A 14,503-nucleotide genomic window follows, 5' to 3' on the forward strand; every position below is an offset into this window, starting at 1 on the left:
TCATTTATTAAATCTAGTAGTTTTTTATGGGGTCTTTAGGGGTTTTTATGTACAATATCACATAATCTGCAAATAGTGAGAGTTTTACTTCCTCCTTTCCAATTTGGATGCCTTTTATTTCTTCTTCTTAATCTGATTGCTATGGCTGGGACTTCAGGTACTATGTTGAACAAGAGTGGTGAAAGAGGGCATCCCTGTCTTGTTCCTGTTCTTAGGGGAAATGGTTTTAGTTTTTGCCCATTGAGTATGATGTTGGCTGTAGGTTTGTCATATATGGCTTTTATTATGTTGAGGTATGCCCCCTCTATTCCCACTTTGCTGAGAGGTTTTATCAAAAAAGGGTGTTGGCCTGGCCTCCGTGGCTCAGTGGTTGAGCAATGGCTATGATCCAGGAGGTCACGTTTGATTCTGGTTGCGGGCTCGATCAGACAAAGGCAGCCATGCAATGATTCTCTCTCATCATAGACATTTCTCTCTCTCTATCTCCCTCTCCCTTCCTCTCTGAAATAAATAAATATATATATTTTAAAAAGGTGTTGGGTTTTGTTGAATGCTTTTCCTGCATCAATTAATATGATCATGTGATTTTTGTCTTGCAATCTGTTTATGTGATGTAAATTGATTTGTGAATATTGTACCAGCCTTGCATCCCTGGAATAAATCCCACTTGATCCTGGTGTATGATCTTATTAATTTATTGCTGGATCCAATTTGCTAATATTTTGTTGAGGATTTTAGCATCTATGTTCATCAGGGATTTTGGCCTGTAGTTCTCTTTCTTTGTAGTGTCTTTATCTGGTTTTGGAATTAGGATAATGCTGGCCTCATAGAAAGAGTTTGGAGTGTTCCTTTCTCTTGAATTTTTTGGAATAGTTTGAGGAGGACAGGAGTTAGTTCTTCTTTGAATATTTGGTAAAACTCCCCTGTGAAGCCATCCGGACCAGGACTTTTGTTTGCTGGAAGCCTTTTTATTACTGCTTCCATTTCAGTAATTATCAGTAGTTATCGGCCTGTTCAGGTTTTCTGATTCTTCCTGATTGAGTTTTGGAAGGTTGTATTTTTCTAGGAATGTGTCCATTTCGTCCAGGCTGTCCAGTTTGTTGGAATAAAGTGGTTCATAGTCGTTTTGTCCCGGTCCTTTGTATTTCTGTGAGGTCAGGCATATTTCTCTATAAAGTGTATACATACACCTACTTCTGCCACTCCATATGTATCACATACTAGTGAATTCTAGTTCTTAGTTGTTCATGAAAAATAAAGATACAGGATTTGATCTAATATTTTCTTCCCACACCCCTTTGACCACTGACGAATTTCACATCTGTAACGCCACAGTGATGCCATCCTCCGGCTGCTGGGGTTCTGAGAAGAACTAGGGGTTCAGCCTCCTTCCCGTTAGCCTGGACCCCCGGGGGCAGGGGTCGCAGCGGGAGCACCCGCGGTGCTTGGCCCCCCCTTCCTCAGCGCCTTCAGGGCGGGCGGCGGTGAGCGGATTAGCCGGGCCTCCGGGGCGCAGAGCGGCCAGAGGGTGCGGGCGGCCGAGGCGCGATGCCGCTGCAGGACGACGCCCTCCGCGAGGTGTGGGCCTCCGACAGGTGCGCGGTCCGAACCGGGGCCCAGATGGAGGGCTGGGAGGGGCAGGCAAAGGGAGGGAGACGGACTGATTCCTTCGCCACCCGCAGCGGGCATGAGGAAAGCGGGAGCCCCGAGGTCCAGCGGCGCCCCAAGCAGGTAGGTCACCCCGCTTCCCGGGAGGCAGACCGGTGCCCGCTGTCAGCGCACGCGGGGTCGGGGGTCTGAGCGGGGAGACCACTCAGCAGCCTGGGGGGGGCTCCCCTGGAGTGTATTTGGAGGAAAGGGGTGCTGGGGACGGGGTGTCCGGGGGGGGGGTGTTGGCGGGGGCATTGGGGTGACCCTCCTTCCTCCCCCCCAGGAGGAGGCTGCAGCTCCCTCCCGATAATCCGGGTTATTTCTGGCGGCTCCGGGGATTAGAGGGTGACAGGCAGCCCCCCCCTTCTTCCTCTTGAACCCCCTCCGCAGCGACCCGCCCGGGGACCGAAGTTGAAGAAGAGGCCGGAGGCCCCTGAGTCCCCCGCTCCCACGGGACCCGCGCCCAGGAGACCCGGAGGCGGGCGGGGGGCCGAGCCCGGGGGCGCCGGCCAGGGTGAGGCGGGGAGGGAGGGGGGCGGGGCGGGCGGAGGTGGGGCGGGTGTGGAGGGTGAATGAGAGCGGGGAGGGGTGAAGACGGTGGGAACCGAGGAGGGGAACCCCCCCTCGCATGTCCCTAGCCAGTGCGCCCTCGGAGGAGGGGCGGGGACCCCGTGGGAGGAGGGGTGGGGGGCCGTCGGAGGAGGGTCCGGGCTGCCTGACCCACGTCTCGGCTCAGCCGCGCGGAGGCGGAGGCCGCGGGAGTCGCCCGCCCCCCAGCCCGTCTACACCAAGTTCCTCCGGGACCCAGAGGCCAAGCGCGACCCCCGAGACACCTTCCTGGTGGCCCGAGCCCGCGGCGGGGCGGGTGAGAGGCGGCGGGGAGGGAGGGGGCGGGCGGGAGCGGGCGGGGCTGGAGGGGGCTGCGGGCAGAGAAGCAGAAAACTCGGAAAACAGCCTCCACTTCTCTGCCTTGGCCTCTGAGCCGGGGAAAAAAAACTTTATTCTCGTGTTCTCCCCCCTTTTCGGGGTGGGGAAACCGAGGCACGGAGCTGAGCGGTGTGCCTCAGACTTCAGCCGGCCAGCGGCTGCGCGGTGCGGTGGGGGCGGCGGAGATGGGGAGGGGGCGGGAGGACCCAGAACTGGACGGCAAACCCCAGAAACCCCAGCACCCCACTCTCCCGAGACTCGCGTCACCCCGTTTTCTGAGGAAGGTGCTGGAACTCCTTTCCTCCACCATCTGGAGGGGCCCAGCCGGCCCCAGGATGAGGAGTTTCTACCCACAGAGGAGGAGGAGGAGGGCCATGAAGATGAAGATGAAGAGGAGGAGGAGGAGGAGGAGGAGAAAGAGCGAGTCCCCCTGCCTCCCAGGAAGCCCCCTAAGGAGAAGGCTCCGGCGGACCCGGGGGCGAGGAGGGCCCGGGCCGGGGCGCCGCCGGGTGGGTGCCCAGCACAGGTGCAGCCCCCTGCCCGGGTCCCCGCTGCACAGGCCTGAGGCCTGCAGTCACCCGGGGCCCCACCTGAGCCCCTGCCCTGGTCTCTTCCCAAGAAGGCCCTCAGGGACAGACCCCCCCCCCACCCCCCACCCTACCACCCCCACCCCTGCCCAGGGCGCTTGAGCCGGGGAGGGCAGAGAAGGGGCTTTTCTTTGTGACTTTTATTTAATTCTTTTTAAAACCCAATATGAATTATTGTTATAATTGTTATAAAAGCATCAAAGTGGTTACAGTAAAAATCAACAGAAATACGCCGTGGTGGCTCCGGGCCCGAATGTCCTCCAGGTGCCGCCTGGTCTAAATGTGCCCCTTGTGCTCAGGGTTAGAGGGCAGACACGGTGCCTCCCTGGGGACTGTCTCCCCCCACCCTTCATTTCCAGGGGACCCGGGAAGCCCTGTCCCCCCTCCAAAGCCTCTTCGGGTGAAGAAGAAGGTGCCAGCGGGGGAAGGGACCAAGACGAGGAAGACAAAGAAGAAAGGTGGGCCTGGCGGCTGGAGGAGGGGGGCGCTGGGCGTGGTGGGGTGTGACCCCTCCACATGCACACACAGGGTCTGGGGCAGCTGACAAGGACCCCCCGGAGCCCCGGGCGAGCTCGGCGGGAGCGCAGAAGGCCCCGGAGGCCCTGTTTCTGGTGGGGGACGGTGGCCCAGCGGGGAAGGCTCTGAAGAAGAAAGGTGGGTGGCAGAGGCTCTGGTGCCAAGACATGGAGAGGCAGGCCTGGCGGTGGGAACTGGCACAGCGGGTTCTGGAGTCAGGAACTTGGGGGGCGTCTTGACCTCCATTTTAATAGCTGTGTGGCCTCAGGCAGGTGTCTGACTTTCTGAGGCTCTGATAAGCTATAATAATAAAAGGGTAGTATGCTAATTAGACTGGGTGTCATTCCGGACGTCCTTCCTGACGAAGCCGGGCCGGAGGGAAGCAGCCCAGGTCCCGGGTGCCTGAGGGAAGCCAGTGCCGGCAGCCGGGGGAGGGAAGGCCTGCTCTTGCACGAATTTTCGTGCATCGGGCCCCTCGTAGTAAGATAATAGTAACCTGGGGTTACTCTCTTGTGGTTGTGGGGAGGGTCCGAGTGAGACATGGCTGTTGGAAGCGCTTTGCAAACTGAAAGTGCTCCGCCAGGGTTAAGAGGCGTGTTGCTGCTCTGTTCCAGGTACTCCCAAAGACTCGGAGGAGGAGCGGAAGGAGGAAGAGGGGGAGGAGGAAGAGGTGGCAGCTGTGGCGACCAAGAACAGCAACCAGAAGGGCAAAGCGAAAGGAAAAGGCAAAAAGGTTGGGTCCCAGAGGGGAAGGCGGCTCAGGTCCCCACAGGGAGCAGTGGCAGGCGCCTGGCTTTGGGGGTTAGAGTGTGGGCCCTGTGAGCTGGGGCCATGGCGTCCCTGGGGGTTAGAATCTCGGCTCCCCCTCTGCCGGGATACGTGGACAAAGGGCACCAGACTTGTGAGAGCAGAAGAGGCAGTTGTGGGGTCACCAGGTTGGGACTGGGCACCCAGGGGCCTTGTGTCCTCTGGTCTCTAACCCCCCCCCCCCCCCCCCCCGCAGCCAGAGCTGCCCACAGGCAGACACACATTTCCTGGCCCAGGGAAGTGGCTGGCAGGCAGTGTACACACCCTGGGGCACACCGACGGCCTGATAGCCAGCTGTGCGAGGTGCTAAAATATTTCCACCCCACTCCTCTGGGCCCCCCAAGTGCTTTCTGCTACCCCAAGCAGGACCTCCCAACCTTCCAGCAACTAAGCGGTGTCTGGGGCCTCCGGGACCCTCCTCCAGGCCTCCCAGCGTCCATTCTGACTGGGAATCCTCCAGGGCAGACAGGTCGTTAAATGGTTTGCAAGTTCTCTCACAGACTCAGGCACCTGCATGCACAAACTCAAGTGAGCAGGACAGAAAGGTCCAACTGGGCAGAGAAAGTGACGGGAGTCTTTGAGAAACTCGTCTCCTGGTGTGGAGGTCACCATGCGAGCAGGGCCTGGCTCTTTGCTGTGTGGTCTGTTCATTTGTTCAGGCATAGTCAGATCTCTGTTTGTTTATTAATCCTCGCCCTGGGATTACTTTTTCCATTCATATTTCTAGGAAGAGTAGGAAGGGGGGTAGGAGGGGGGAGAGAAACATCAATGTGAGAGAGACACATCGATTGGTTGCCTCCTGCACTTGCCTCAACCTGGATGGGGATCAAACCTGCAACCCAGGTACCTGCCCTTGACCGGGAATCAAACCCAAGACCCTTCGGTGCAGGGCCAGGCGTGGTCAGATGGTGAGGGCTGATTCACATTAGCCGAGATCACCAGATGCTGATGTATAACCTGGAAGGCAGTTTATTCTGTCCCGGGAGGAACCGAACTGGAGGCAGCGCAGGAGGCCCCGGGAATTCGCTGCGATAGAAATGTTTCCATCAGCTCTGGCTTTCTCCAGATCGCATTCCAAACATACTCGTGTGTTTCACAAGTTTCTTCTGGAGCAACCTAGAGTGCAGAGGAGCGGCTCCTTGCCCACAGGCCACGGGCCTGGCCTCACACACTGCAAACCTGCCCTCAGCAAAAATGCCCAACCACAGCACGTCAGAGCTCACGGAGAGTGCCCGGCTCTTCCCTCTTCCGTGCACCCTCCCACGCGGCTGGTCCCGTCTCTCCTCTGCCTCCGGAGGGTTAGGGCTAGAGTCTCCGCGCTCCCCACTTGTGAGGGATAGAACCTGAGGGCAAAGGGCACCAAGTTTGTGAGAACAGAGGGGGCAGTGCAACCCAGCTGTTCCTTTTTCCAGGTGCTTCTCTATTCATTGTACTGACCATGTGTTACCGTATAACAAACCACCCTAAAGATCAGTGTCTTAGGAAACAAACACTCCTCTTCATTTCTTCCTGGAGTCAGAGTCCGGGGACAGCTTAGCCGGTAGTTCTGGCTCAGGGGCCTCCGAGTTGCTGTCCGGGCGGCACCTGAAAGCTCGGCTGGAAATGCAAGACCCACTTCTGCAATGGCTCCTGTCCTGGCTGTTGGCTGGAGGCCTCCCCAGGGCTGCTGGGGTGTCCTTATGACGTGGCAGCAACTTCCCCAGAACCCAATACAGTGTGTGGGGGGGGACACCCGGGGGTCAATGCCAGGGCAGGGACCGTTGGGGGCCACCTTGGAGGTTGGCCTCGACCCTGAGTATTTACTACGTGCTCGTGAGCATAGCGGTGGCTGACACTTCCTCTGTGTTGTGTGCTTAGAACAGCGATTTTCAACCCTTTTCGTCTCCTGGCACAAAAACTAATCACCAAAATTCTGCGGCACACCAAAAAAATGCATTTTTTACCGATCTGACCAAAAAAGTTAGATATAATTTTGATGGATTCATACCAGACGCCTATTGTTGTGCTGGCTGTTGCCATTTTTTAAAATATATTTTTATTGATTTCAGAGAGGAAGGGAGAGGAAGGGAGAGAGAGAAACATCAATGATGAGAGGGAATCATTGATTGGCTGCCTCCTGCATGTTGGACCGAGCCCGAAACCCAGACATGTGCCCTTGATGGGAATCGAACCTGGAACCCTTCAGTCCGCAAGCCGATGCTCTACCCACTGAGCAAACCGGCTAGGGCTGTTGTCATTTTTTTACCTGACAATCTAAGGGAAAGGAGGTCAGTGCCCCTGACTAAACAGCCAGGTATCGTGTGCTTTAAAAGTTCCTGCGGCTCACGGTTGAAAATCGCTGGCTTAGAACACAGCAACCGGTACCTTCAGCCTCACCTCCCTTCACCCCCTGAGAGCGAACCTGCATGAGGGAAGGTCCTGCTAAAGGCTCTGGACCGAACAGGAAACGGGGCAGGTTAAATCCCAGCTCCACCTCTACTCTGAGCTGGGCAGGCTCCTCAGTCTCCCTGCCCTCAGCTGCCTCCTCTGTGACAGGACAGCCAGCTACCTCCGGGGCAGTGATAAAGGATTAAATGAGTTCGGGTCTGAGCAGTGCTGAGAACTATACCGGACGGACGTGTCGGCAGAGTTTATATGAGTGTGTGCTAAACGTGTAAATTAAACAGGGGCTCACCCCAGCCTGCCTGCTTCTTAGATGGAGAAACGGAGTTAGGGCCCTTAGCACAGCTGACCATAGTGGTGGGATGCGGACTGCACCAGGCTCTGGCTCCGGGGTCTGGGCTCGTAGCCGCAGCTTCAGGAAATAGCGGGCAGCGCCAGCCTCCCAGGGCCCCCGGGCCTCGCCCTCCAGCCGCTCCGTCCTCTCCCCACAGAAAGCGGTGAGTGGCCTGCTGCCCCCGTCCCAGCCTGGGCCCCTGCTGAGGGCAGGGGAGCCGGTGTCTGGGGCTGATGCCCCCTCTGCGCCCGCAGAAGGAGGCGCGGGCCACGTCCCCACCCGTGGGAGTGGGCGAGCCCCGGGAGTTCGTGCTGCGGCCGGCCCCGCAGGGCAGGACGGTGCGCTGCCGGCTGACGCGGGACAAGAGGGGCATGGACCGGGGCCTGTACCCCTCCTACTTCCTGCACCTGGACTCGGAGAAAAAGGTGGGCCAGGAGGAGGTGAAGGGGGAGGGAGGCGGGGTGCCAGGGCCGGGTGGAGGCAGGGTCTGGGCCACAATGTGGGGAGGGCTGCCAGGCTAAAGGCTTCTCCCCGCACCCCCCCCCCCCCCCGCCTCTGCCCTCTCTCACCGTCCCCACAGGTGTTCCTCTTGGCTGGCAGGAAGCGGAAACGGAGCAAGACAGCCAACTACCTCATGTCCAGCGACCCCACCAATCTGTCCCGAGGAGGGGAGAATTTTGTCGGGAAGCTGAGGTGGGCTGGGGGGCTCAGGGCAGCAAGAGGCCATGCGGCCTTCCCTGACCCCTGAGCCCCCCCCCAGTGCCCCCCACAGCGGCCGCTCCGGCCCAGGGCCTCTCATGCCCCGTGTAGACCCCGTGGGGCTCTTGTTAAATGGTTCTGTGGGGGGAGGGAGGGGAGCCTCTGTAGTTCTAACAGCCACCCAGGTGGTGCCCACCTGATCCAGGGACCGCACAGGCGTAGAGGCTGATTCCAGGGTCAGGGCTGTGTTCATGTTGAGTTCCCGGCACCTGGCAGAGTAGCTTCTCAGCAGATATTTACTAAGTGAATGAATGAACAAATAGTTGGCACCTACCCTGTGCTATGTCTCCCGTATGTCTCACCGAATCCTCCCACAAATCTGAGCGGTGGGGGCTGGACCCCTGAGTCAAGCCTTATTTCTTTTATTTATGTATTTAACAAACACTTATATACGGAAGTAACTTCCAGATATGAACCCATTGAATCCTCTTATCTACCATTTTGCTATTCTTTTTAAAAATATATATTTTATTGATTTTTTTACAGAGAGGAAGGGAGAGGGACAGAGAGTTAGAAACATCGATGAGAGAGAAGCATCAATCAGCTGCCTCCTGCACACCCCCCACTGGGGATGTGCCTGCAACCAAGGTACATGCCCTTGACCAGAATCACACGTGGGACCCTTCAGTCCGCAGGCTGACACTCTATCCACTGAGCCAAACCTGTTAGGGCCCATTTTGCTATTCTTATACCCATTTTGCAGATGGGGAAGCTGAGGCTCAGATCAGTTAAGTAACATGCCAAAGGTCACACAGCTAGTAAGAAATGGAACTGAGATTTGAATGCTGCCCAGTCCCCTAGCCTAGATCCATCTTTTTAAGACTTCATGCTGGAAGGCTGGGGCAGGGGACATGAATTGCTCGTCCTAAGACACCTCCACCTTGGTGATCCAGTAGCTCTCAACGCTGCTTGGCTGGAGGGTCTTGGGGTCGCGGCGTGGACCCCCTCAGCCCCGCCCCAGCTCCACCCTGCTTGCAGGTCCAACCTCCTGGGGAACCGCTTTACTGTCTTTGACAACGGGCGGAACCCGCACCGCGGAGGGGGCGGCGCCGAAGTGGGGAGCCTCCGGCAGGAGCTGGCAGCTGTGATTTATGTGAGTCTCCACCTGTCTCCCCCCCACCCCTCCCCGGAAGGCCCCGCCCCTTGCAGGGCTGGCCCCGCCCCTTGCAGGGCTGGCCTAAGGCGCACCTCCCTCCCAGGAAACCAACGTGCTGGGCTTCCGAGGTCCCCGGCGCATGACGGTCATCATTCCGGGCATGAATTCGGACAACGAGAGGGTCCCCATCCGGCCCCGAAATGTGAGCCCTGCACCTCCCTGATCCCTCCCCCTGAAGGTCCCACTCGCTCTGGGACTCGCTCGGGGGGGGGGGGGGGGGGAGCTGGGGCGGGGCAGTAGCGGGGAGTCAACTCGCCCAACATCCCACCTCTTGAGCACACTCCACCCTCCAGTGCAAGTTTACTCTGGCAACTTGGGGAATGAATTTGAGGTTTTTGTCGTTGAATTCACTGAAACAAACACAATGCTATGTGTGTGCTTTAAGTTTACACCAAATCAAACATTTACATATTCATTCAATACACATACACTGAGTGCCAGGTATTTAGGCCCCGAGACGACATCAGTGAACAAAGCGCAGGTCTGCCCTCATGAAGCTGGCATTCGAGGGGAGCGAGACCATAGATAATAACTGTGAGAAATAAGTAGATTATGTAGTATGTTAGAAAATGATAAGGGCTGTGGGGGGAGTCAATGGCATTAGAGAGGTGAGAAGCAGCCGGGGAGGAGGGGGTGTTCCACTATTAAATACAGTGGTCAGAGTGGGCCTCAGGGAGAGGTGACATTTGAGCAAAGTCTGGGAGGAGGTGAGGGAGCGGCCTGCAGGCTCTGAAGAAAGATCATCCAGGCAGAGGGAAGAGCCAGTGCGGCCAGGAGGCAGGGCGGTGCCTGGTGGGTCTGAGGAGCAGCAGGTGGCCGGTGTGGCCGGAGGGAGATAAGGTAAGAGGTGAGAGTGAGGGGCAGATACGGCCTGTCCGACTGGTTTTTATATGAGAGAAACAGGAAGCCAGAGAAGGGTTTTGAGCAAAGGAGTGGCATGATTTGACTTACATTTTAAAAGCAAAGGGTGTGTGTGTAGGGTAAGATGGAGAGATGTCCTACAGGAAGGTGGCCTCCTTCAGTCAGTCTCTCGCCCTGCTCCTTAGCACTGTGGGTGGGTTGAGCCCGGGATTAAAGACGCAGGATGAGCCCTGGCGGTTTGCCTCAGTGGATAGAGCGTTGGCCTGCGGCATGAAGGGTCCCGGGTTCAATTCCAGCCAGGGGCACATGCCCAGGTTGCAGGCTCGATCCCCAGTAGGGGTGTGCAGGAAGCAGCCAATCAATGATTCTCTCTCATCATTGATGTTTCTATCTCTCTCTCCATTCCTCTCTGAAATCAATAAAAAATATTTTTTAAAAAATGATGCAGGATGACTGGCATGCCCCATACTCACAGTGGTGCCACTTTACTCATTTACACTGAAAAAATAATGTCCCTGTCGGCTGATCACACATCCTTTTCTGCTGGAAAGTCACAGGTAATCAGGCCCAGCAGCCCAGGGGGCACCGGCCACGGGAGGTCCTGGTCTGGAGGACCCTGTGGGTCCCACGCGTGCTCCCTCCACGCCTGGAGTGAGCACACACCCTCCAGAGGCAGTGTCTCCGCACACCTGGCTCAGTGAGAACCAGCCGGTGCTGCTGTGGGTCTCTCTTCACATCTCAGGTCATTCATTACACAACCATTTGTTAAAATCGGGCACCGAGATCCACAGTCAACACAACAGTTACTGTCAAAACCGGCTCTGATCTTCGCGGAACGTTTGCTCTGGTCTAGGAGCGGATTTAAATAACACTTCATGCGCTGTTAACTTATTAAATCCTCACAACAGAGGGAAACTGAGGCACAGAGATATGACTCAAATACTGCGCCTGCCTTAGAGTGTCTAACTCTGTCCATTACACGCAGTGGGAGAGAAGAGCGAGGTGTCGTGGAAGCTCAGAGCTAAAACATCTAAATCAGACATGGGGTCAGAAAGGCTTCTTGGAGAATATGATTTAAAAAATTTTTTTAAATTGATTTTGAGACAGAGGAAGAGAGACAGAGACACATTAATGTGAGAGCAGCATGTCAATCAGCGGCCTCCTGCCTGCTCTTCACTGGGGACTGAGCTCGAGACCCGCCATGTGCCCTGACCAGCAGCCCCTCAGTGCCAGGGACGACGCCCAACCAACGGAGCCCCACAGGCCAGGAGAACACCATCTTGAGCAGACTCACTCCAAGCCATGAACGTGACAGGTGCCGAGGAAACTCAGTAAAGAAATATCTCAAGAGCACCCGTACAGAGGCCACGCCTTCCTTCCTGAAACTCTTCCAGGACATTTTATTGTAATCGCCGTTTACCTGGGTATCTCCCCAAGCGCAACTGTGCGCTCCCTGTAGGTCCCAGAATGTCTGGTTCATCCTTGTAATCAGGTGCCAGCATGGAAGGACCCTTGGATACCGATGGCACAGAGCACCTACTGTGTGCCAGATGCTACTTTCCATTTTCTTTTTTTAATGTTTTTGTAAAATATCTTTTTATTGATTTCAGAGAGGAAGTGGGAAGGAGAGATAGAAACATCAATGATGAGAGAGATTCATTGATTGGCTGCCTGCTGCATGCCCCACGCTGGGGATCGAGCCCGCAACCCAGGCATTTGCCCTGACTGGGAATCAAACTGTGACCTCCTGGTTCATAGGTCAACGCTCAACCATTGAGCCACGCCGGCCGGGCTACTTTCCATTTTCCACCCTCCACTTTGGCATCCCACAGCAAAGCCCCATCCCCACAGATGCACACCCTGGCCTACAGGGGCACCGGAAGCCAAGCATGCTCTCAAGGAATCCCCAAATGGATGCTGATTTCCAGGCTGTGCAAGGGCACACACAGGTCCCCAGGTCCCTTCCCCTGTCAGCCCTGAGATATCCCACCCCCTAACCATCCTCTCCCAACACCTCCCGGCCCCCCAGGCCAGCGATGGGCTGCTGGTGCGCTGGCAGAACAAGACTCTGGAGAGCCTCATTGAGCTGCACAACAAGCCACCATTCTGGAACGAAGCCACTGGCTCCTACACCCTCAACTTCCAAGGCAGAGTCACGCAGGCCTCAGTGAAGAACTTCCAGATTGTGCACGCTGATGACCGTGAGTATGAGGGCCTGGACCCGGCTGTACCCGCCGCCTCCAGGACCGGCCCTGGCTCAGGCCTCTGACCACCATCTTTCTCTCCCTGGAGCCAGAACCTCTAGGAAGGTGGCTGTTTTCTCCAGGGGCACTGACACGGTGCCCTCAGGAGCTTCGGGGATTCCAAGCAGGTGTCTTGGGCTCGTTCTTCCAGGCCCTCGTTCTAGCATTTACCAGAGTCCTGGGCAGAAACTGGGATATCCTGGGTAAGACTGTGTCGAAGGGAGAGTTAAGCTGCTGGAGTGTGAAAACCACTGACAGCCCAACCCAGGTCACGGAGGGTGCTGGGCCCAGAGCGGCAGGCTCCTCGCTCCTCAGATCCTACTTCACAGACACGTACACAGTCTTTTCTGTGTGGCAGGCACTGTCCTCAGGGTTTTACAGAGAAGGAATCCTTAGATCTTTTCAACGACCCTGTGGGAAAGGCACCCAGTATTATTATCCCTGCTTGGCAGATGAGGAAACCGAGGAACAGAGAGGATGGGTAACCTGCCCACGACCATACAGCTTGTAAGAGGTCACGCTGGCATTGGGACCCCTTCAGACCTTTAGGAGTAGGGACTCTTAATCAAGCATTTCTGAGCGCCTACTCTACTGTCTTCTCTCAAAGGAGGGGAAAGGCCTGCCCTTGAAGATTTAGGGCCACAAGATGCACCCACAACATAAATTAAGTCAGAGTGTCCCTGTTACAAGCGTGGGGAGAGGTCTGCTCTAGGTTACGGAAGTTGGGAATGGAAAGGTGTCTCCCCAGGGATTCAGGCTCCCGGGCAGCTCACAGTGAGCCACGTCCCCATCCCCCACTCAATCCTAGAGATGTGCTCCCAGTGTCACCTGTCCCCGGGCCTTGGATAACTGCTCTCCAGATCACATTTCTGGTGGAGCCTAGTCTGATGAGGTTGGGGGTATTTTTAGCAACTTCCTGTCCCTATGGATGCTGGGGGAGGGGTTGGGGGCTGAGAGAGGCCACTGGATGAAGAGGGAACCAGGGGGTTAGTCAGGGATTGAGCTTGGTGCTCTAAGATGGGACTGGGGGTGGGTTGGGGGGGGGAGGGGAGGAAAATGGGGTCAGAATACAGCAGAAAAGTTGGCAAGGGAGGAATCTAGGTTTGGGGAAGTTTGACAGGTTCCTTACTTAAGTGGCGGTTCCGTGCATAGCCCCGGGCGGCAGGAGATAAGGCAGGGTCCCTGTCCTCAGGGGCTTACAGCCCGAGGGATGAAAAGCTGCAGGTGGGGCAGGTGGGGTGAGATAAGAGGGTGAGTAACAGAAGGTGGCTGAGTATTGAGGTCCCCATGCAAGGGAGGGAACTTCCCCGCGGTGGAGGGCATTGACTGCCAGGCGGGGACCAGGCCTGAGCCGCCCGCCCTCGCCGTCCACAGCTGACTACATCGTGCTGCAGTTCGGCCGCGTGGCCGAGGACGCCTTCACCCTAGACTACCGGTACCCGCTGTGCGCCCTGCAGGCCTTCGCCATCGCCCTCTCCAGCTTCGACGGGAAGCTGGCTTGCGAGTGACTGCAGCGGCACCCCAAGTCCCAGAGCCGCCAGGGTCGGAAAGGACTCAGGGGGGGCTTCGGGGTCCCTTCACCAAAGCCCCCACTCCTTTGCCGGGAGCTGACCCCTCCTGCCTCCAGGTGACCTCCATCCACTCCCGGGCCTGGCACAGGCCGAGCGGGGGAGGCGCTCAGACGGCGGGTCCGAAGCAGATGAAGAACATCTGGAGCTGGAGCCGCACATCTGGTCGCAGGGCTAGCCTGCACGCTCCACACACACACACACACACACACACACACACACCCCGCCCCGCCCCAGTCAGCCACTTCCTGTCCAGGATCGGTGGCCAGTGTGGCTTTAACCCCTCTGGGACCGCGCTCGGGGGCGGCGGGTGATGGGGCGAGGACGGGTACGCACGTCCCCAATAAAGCTGCGTCTCGGCCGGCGGGGCAGTGGTGCTGCGGCGCAGAGGACGGGCGGTGGGAGGGTCCGAGGCGGCGGGAGGCCTCCCTCCCCGCTCCACTCCGCCCAGGCCCCGGGCGCCCCCGTGTCCCTCCCCGGCCCGGCGCCGGTCCTACCGAAACTCGGCGAGCCCGCCGTGGCCAGACGCCCCCCGCGGGCCCCGGGAGCCGGGCGAGAGGGAGGGCGCGGAGGTCCGGGAAGAGGGGGAAAGGGAGAAATTCGAGAAACAAGCCTCTCGGGGAGAACCAGACAAACCGGGTCCGGGCAGGGCGGGCGCAGCCGCCAGGGCGGGGCGGGGCCGGCCGGGAGTCGGGGGCGGGCTCTCCGGCGGG

General features: G+C 57.5%; 1 protein-coding gene and 1 long non-coding RNA gene across 2 annotated transcripts; one reads left to right on the forward strand and one right to left on the reverse strand.

The window, feature by feature from the left end:
• Positions 1-1,548: 1,548 nt before the first annotated feature.
• On the forward strand, positions 1,549-14,294 carry TULP1 (TUB like protein 1; the record flags this gene model as incomplete). The annotated part of the gene is made up of 13 exons (XM_079781210.1): positions 1,549-1,595; positions 1,683-1,731; positions 2,041-2,164; positions 2,387-2,515; positions 3,524-3,622; positions 3,693-3,818; positions 4,295-4,413; positions 7,458-7,628; positions 7,784-7,896; positions 8,941-9,055; positions 9,162-9,260; positions 12,009-12,180; positions 13,597-14,294. 13 exons carry the CDS (start codon positions 1,549-1,551, stop codon positions 13,728-13,730), a joined length of 1,497 nt encoding a protein of 498 aa, XP_079637336.1. The 3' UTR covers positions 13,731-14,294.
• LOC307105458 lies at positions 12,271-14,420 on the reverse strand. Its single transcript, XR_013814019.1, has 3 exons — positions 14,288-14,420; positions 13,352-13,440; positions 12,271-12,633 (listed from the first exon to the last, which is right to left on the reverse strand). It is a non-coding gene; the product is annotated as an uncharacterized lncRNA (long non-coding RNA).
• Positions 14,421-14,503: the final 83 nt, after the last annotated feature.

The sequence above is a fragment of the Cnephaeus nilssonii genome (assembly GCF_951640355.1).
Source record: "Cnephaeus nilssonii genome assembly, chromosome: 9".
Lineage (NCBI taxonomy): Eukaryota > Metazoa > Chordata > Mammalia > Chiroptera > Vespertilionidae > Cnephaeus > Cnephaeus nilssonii.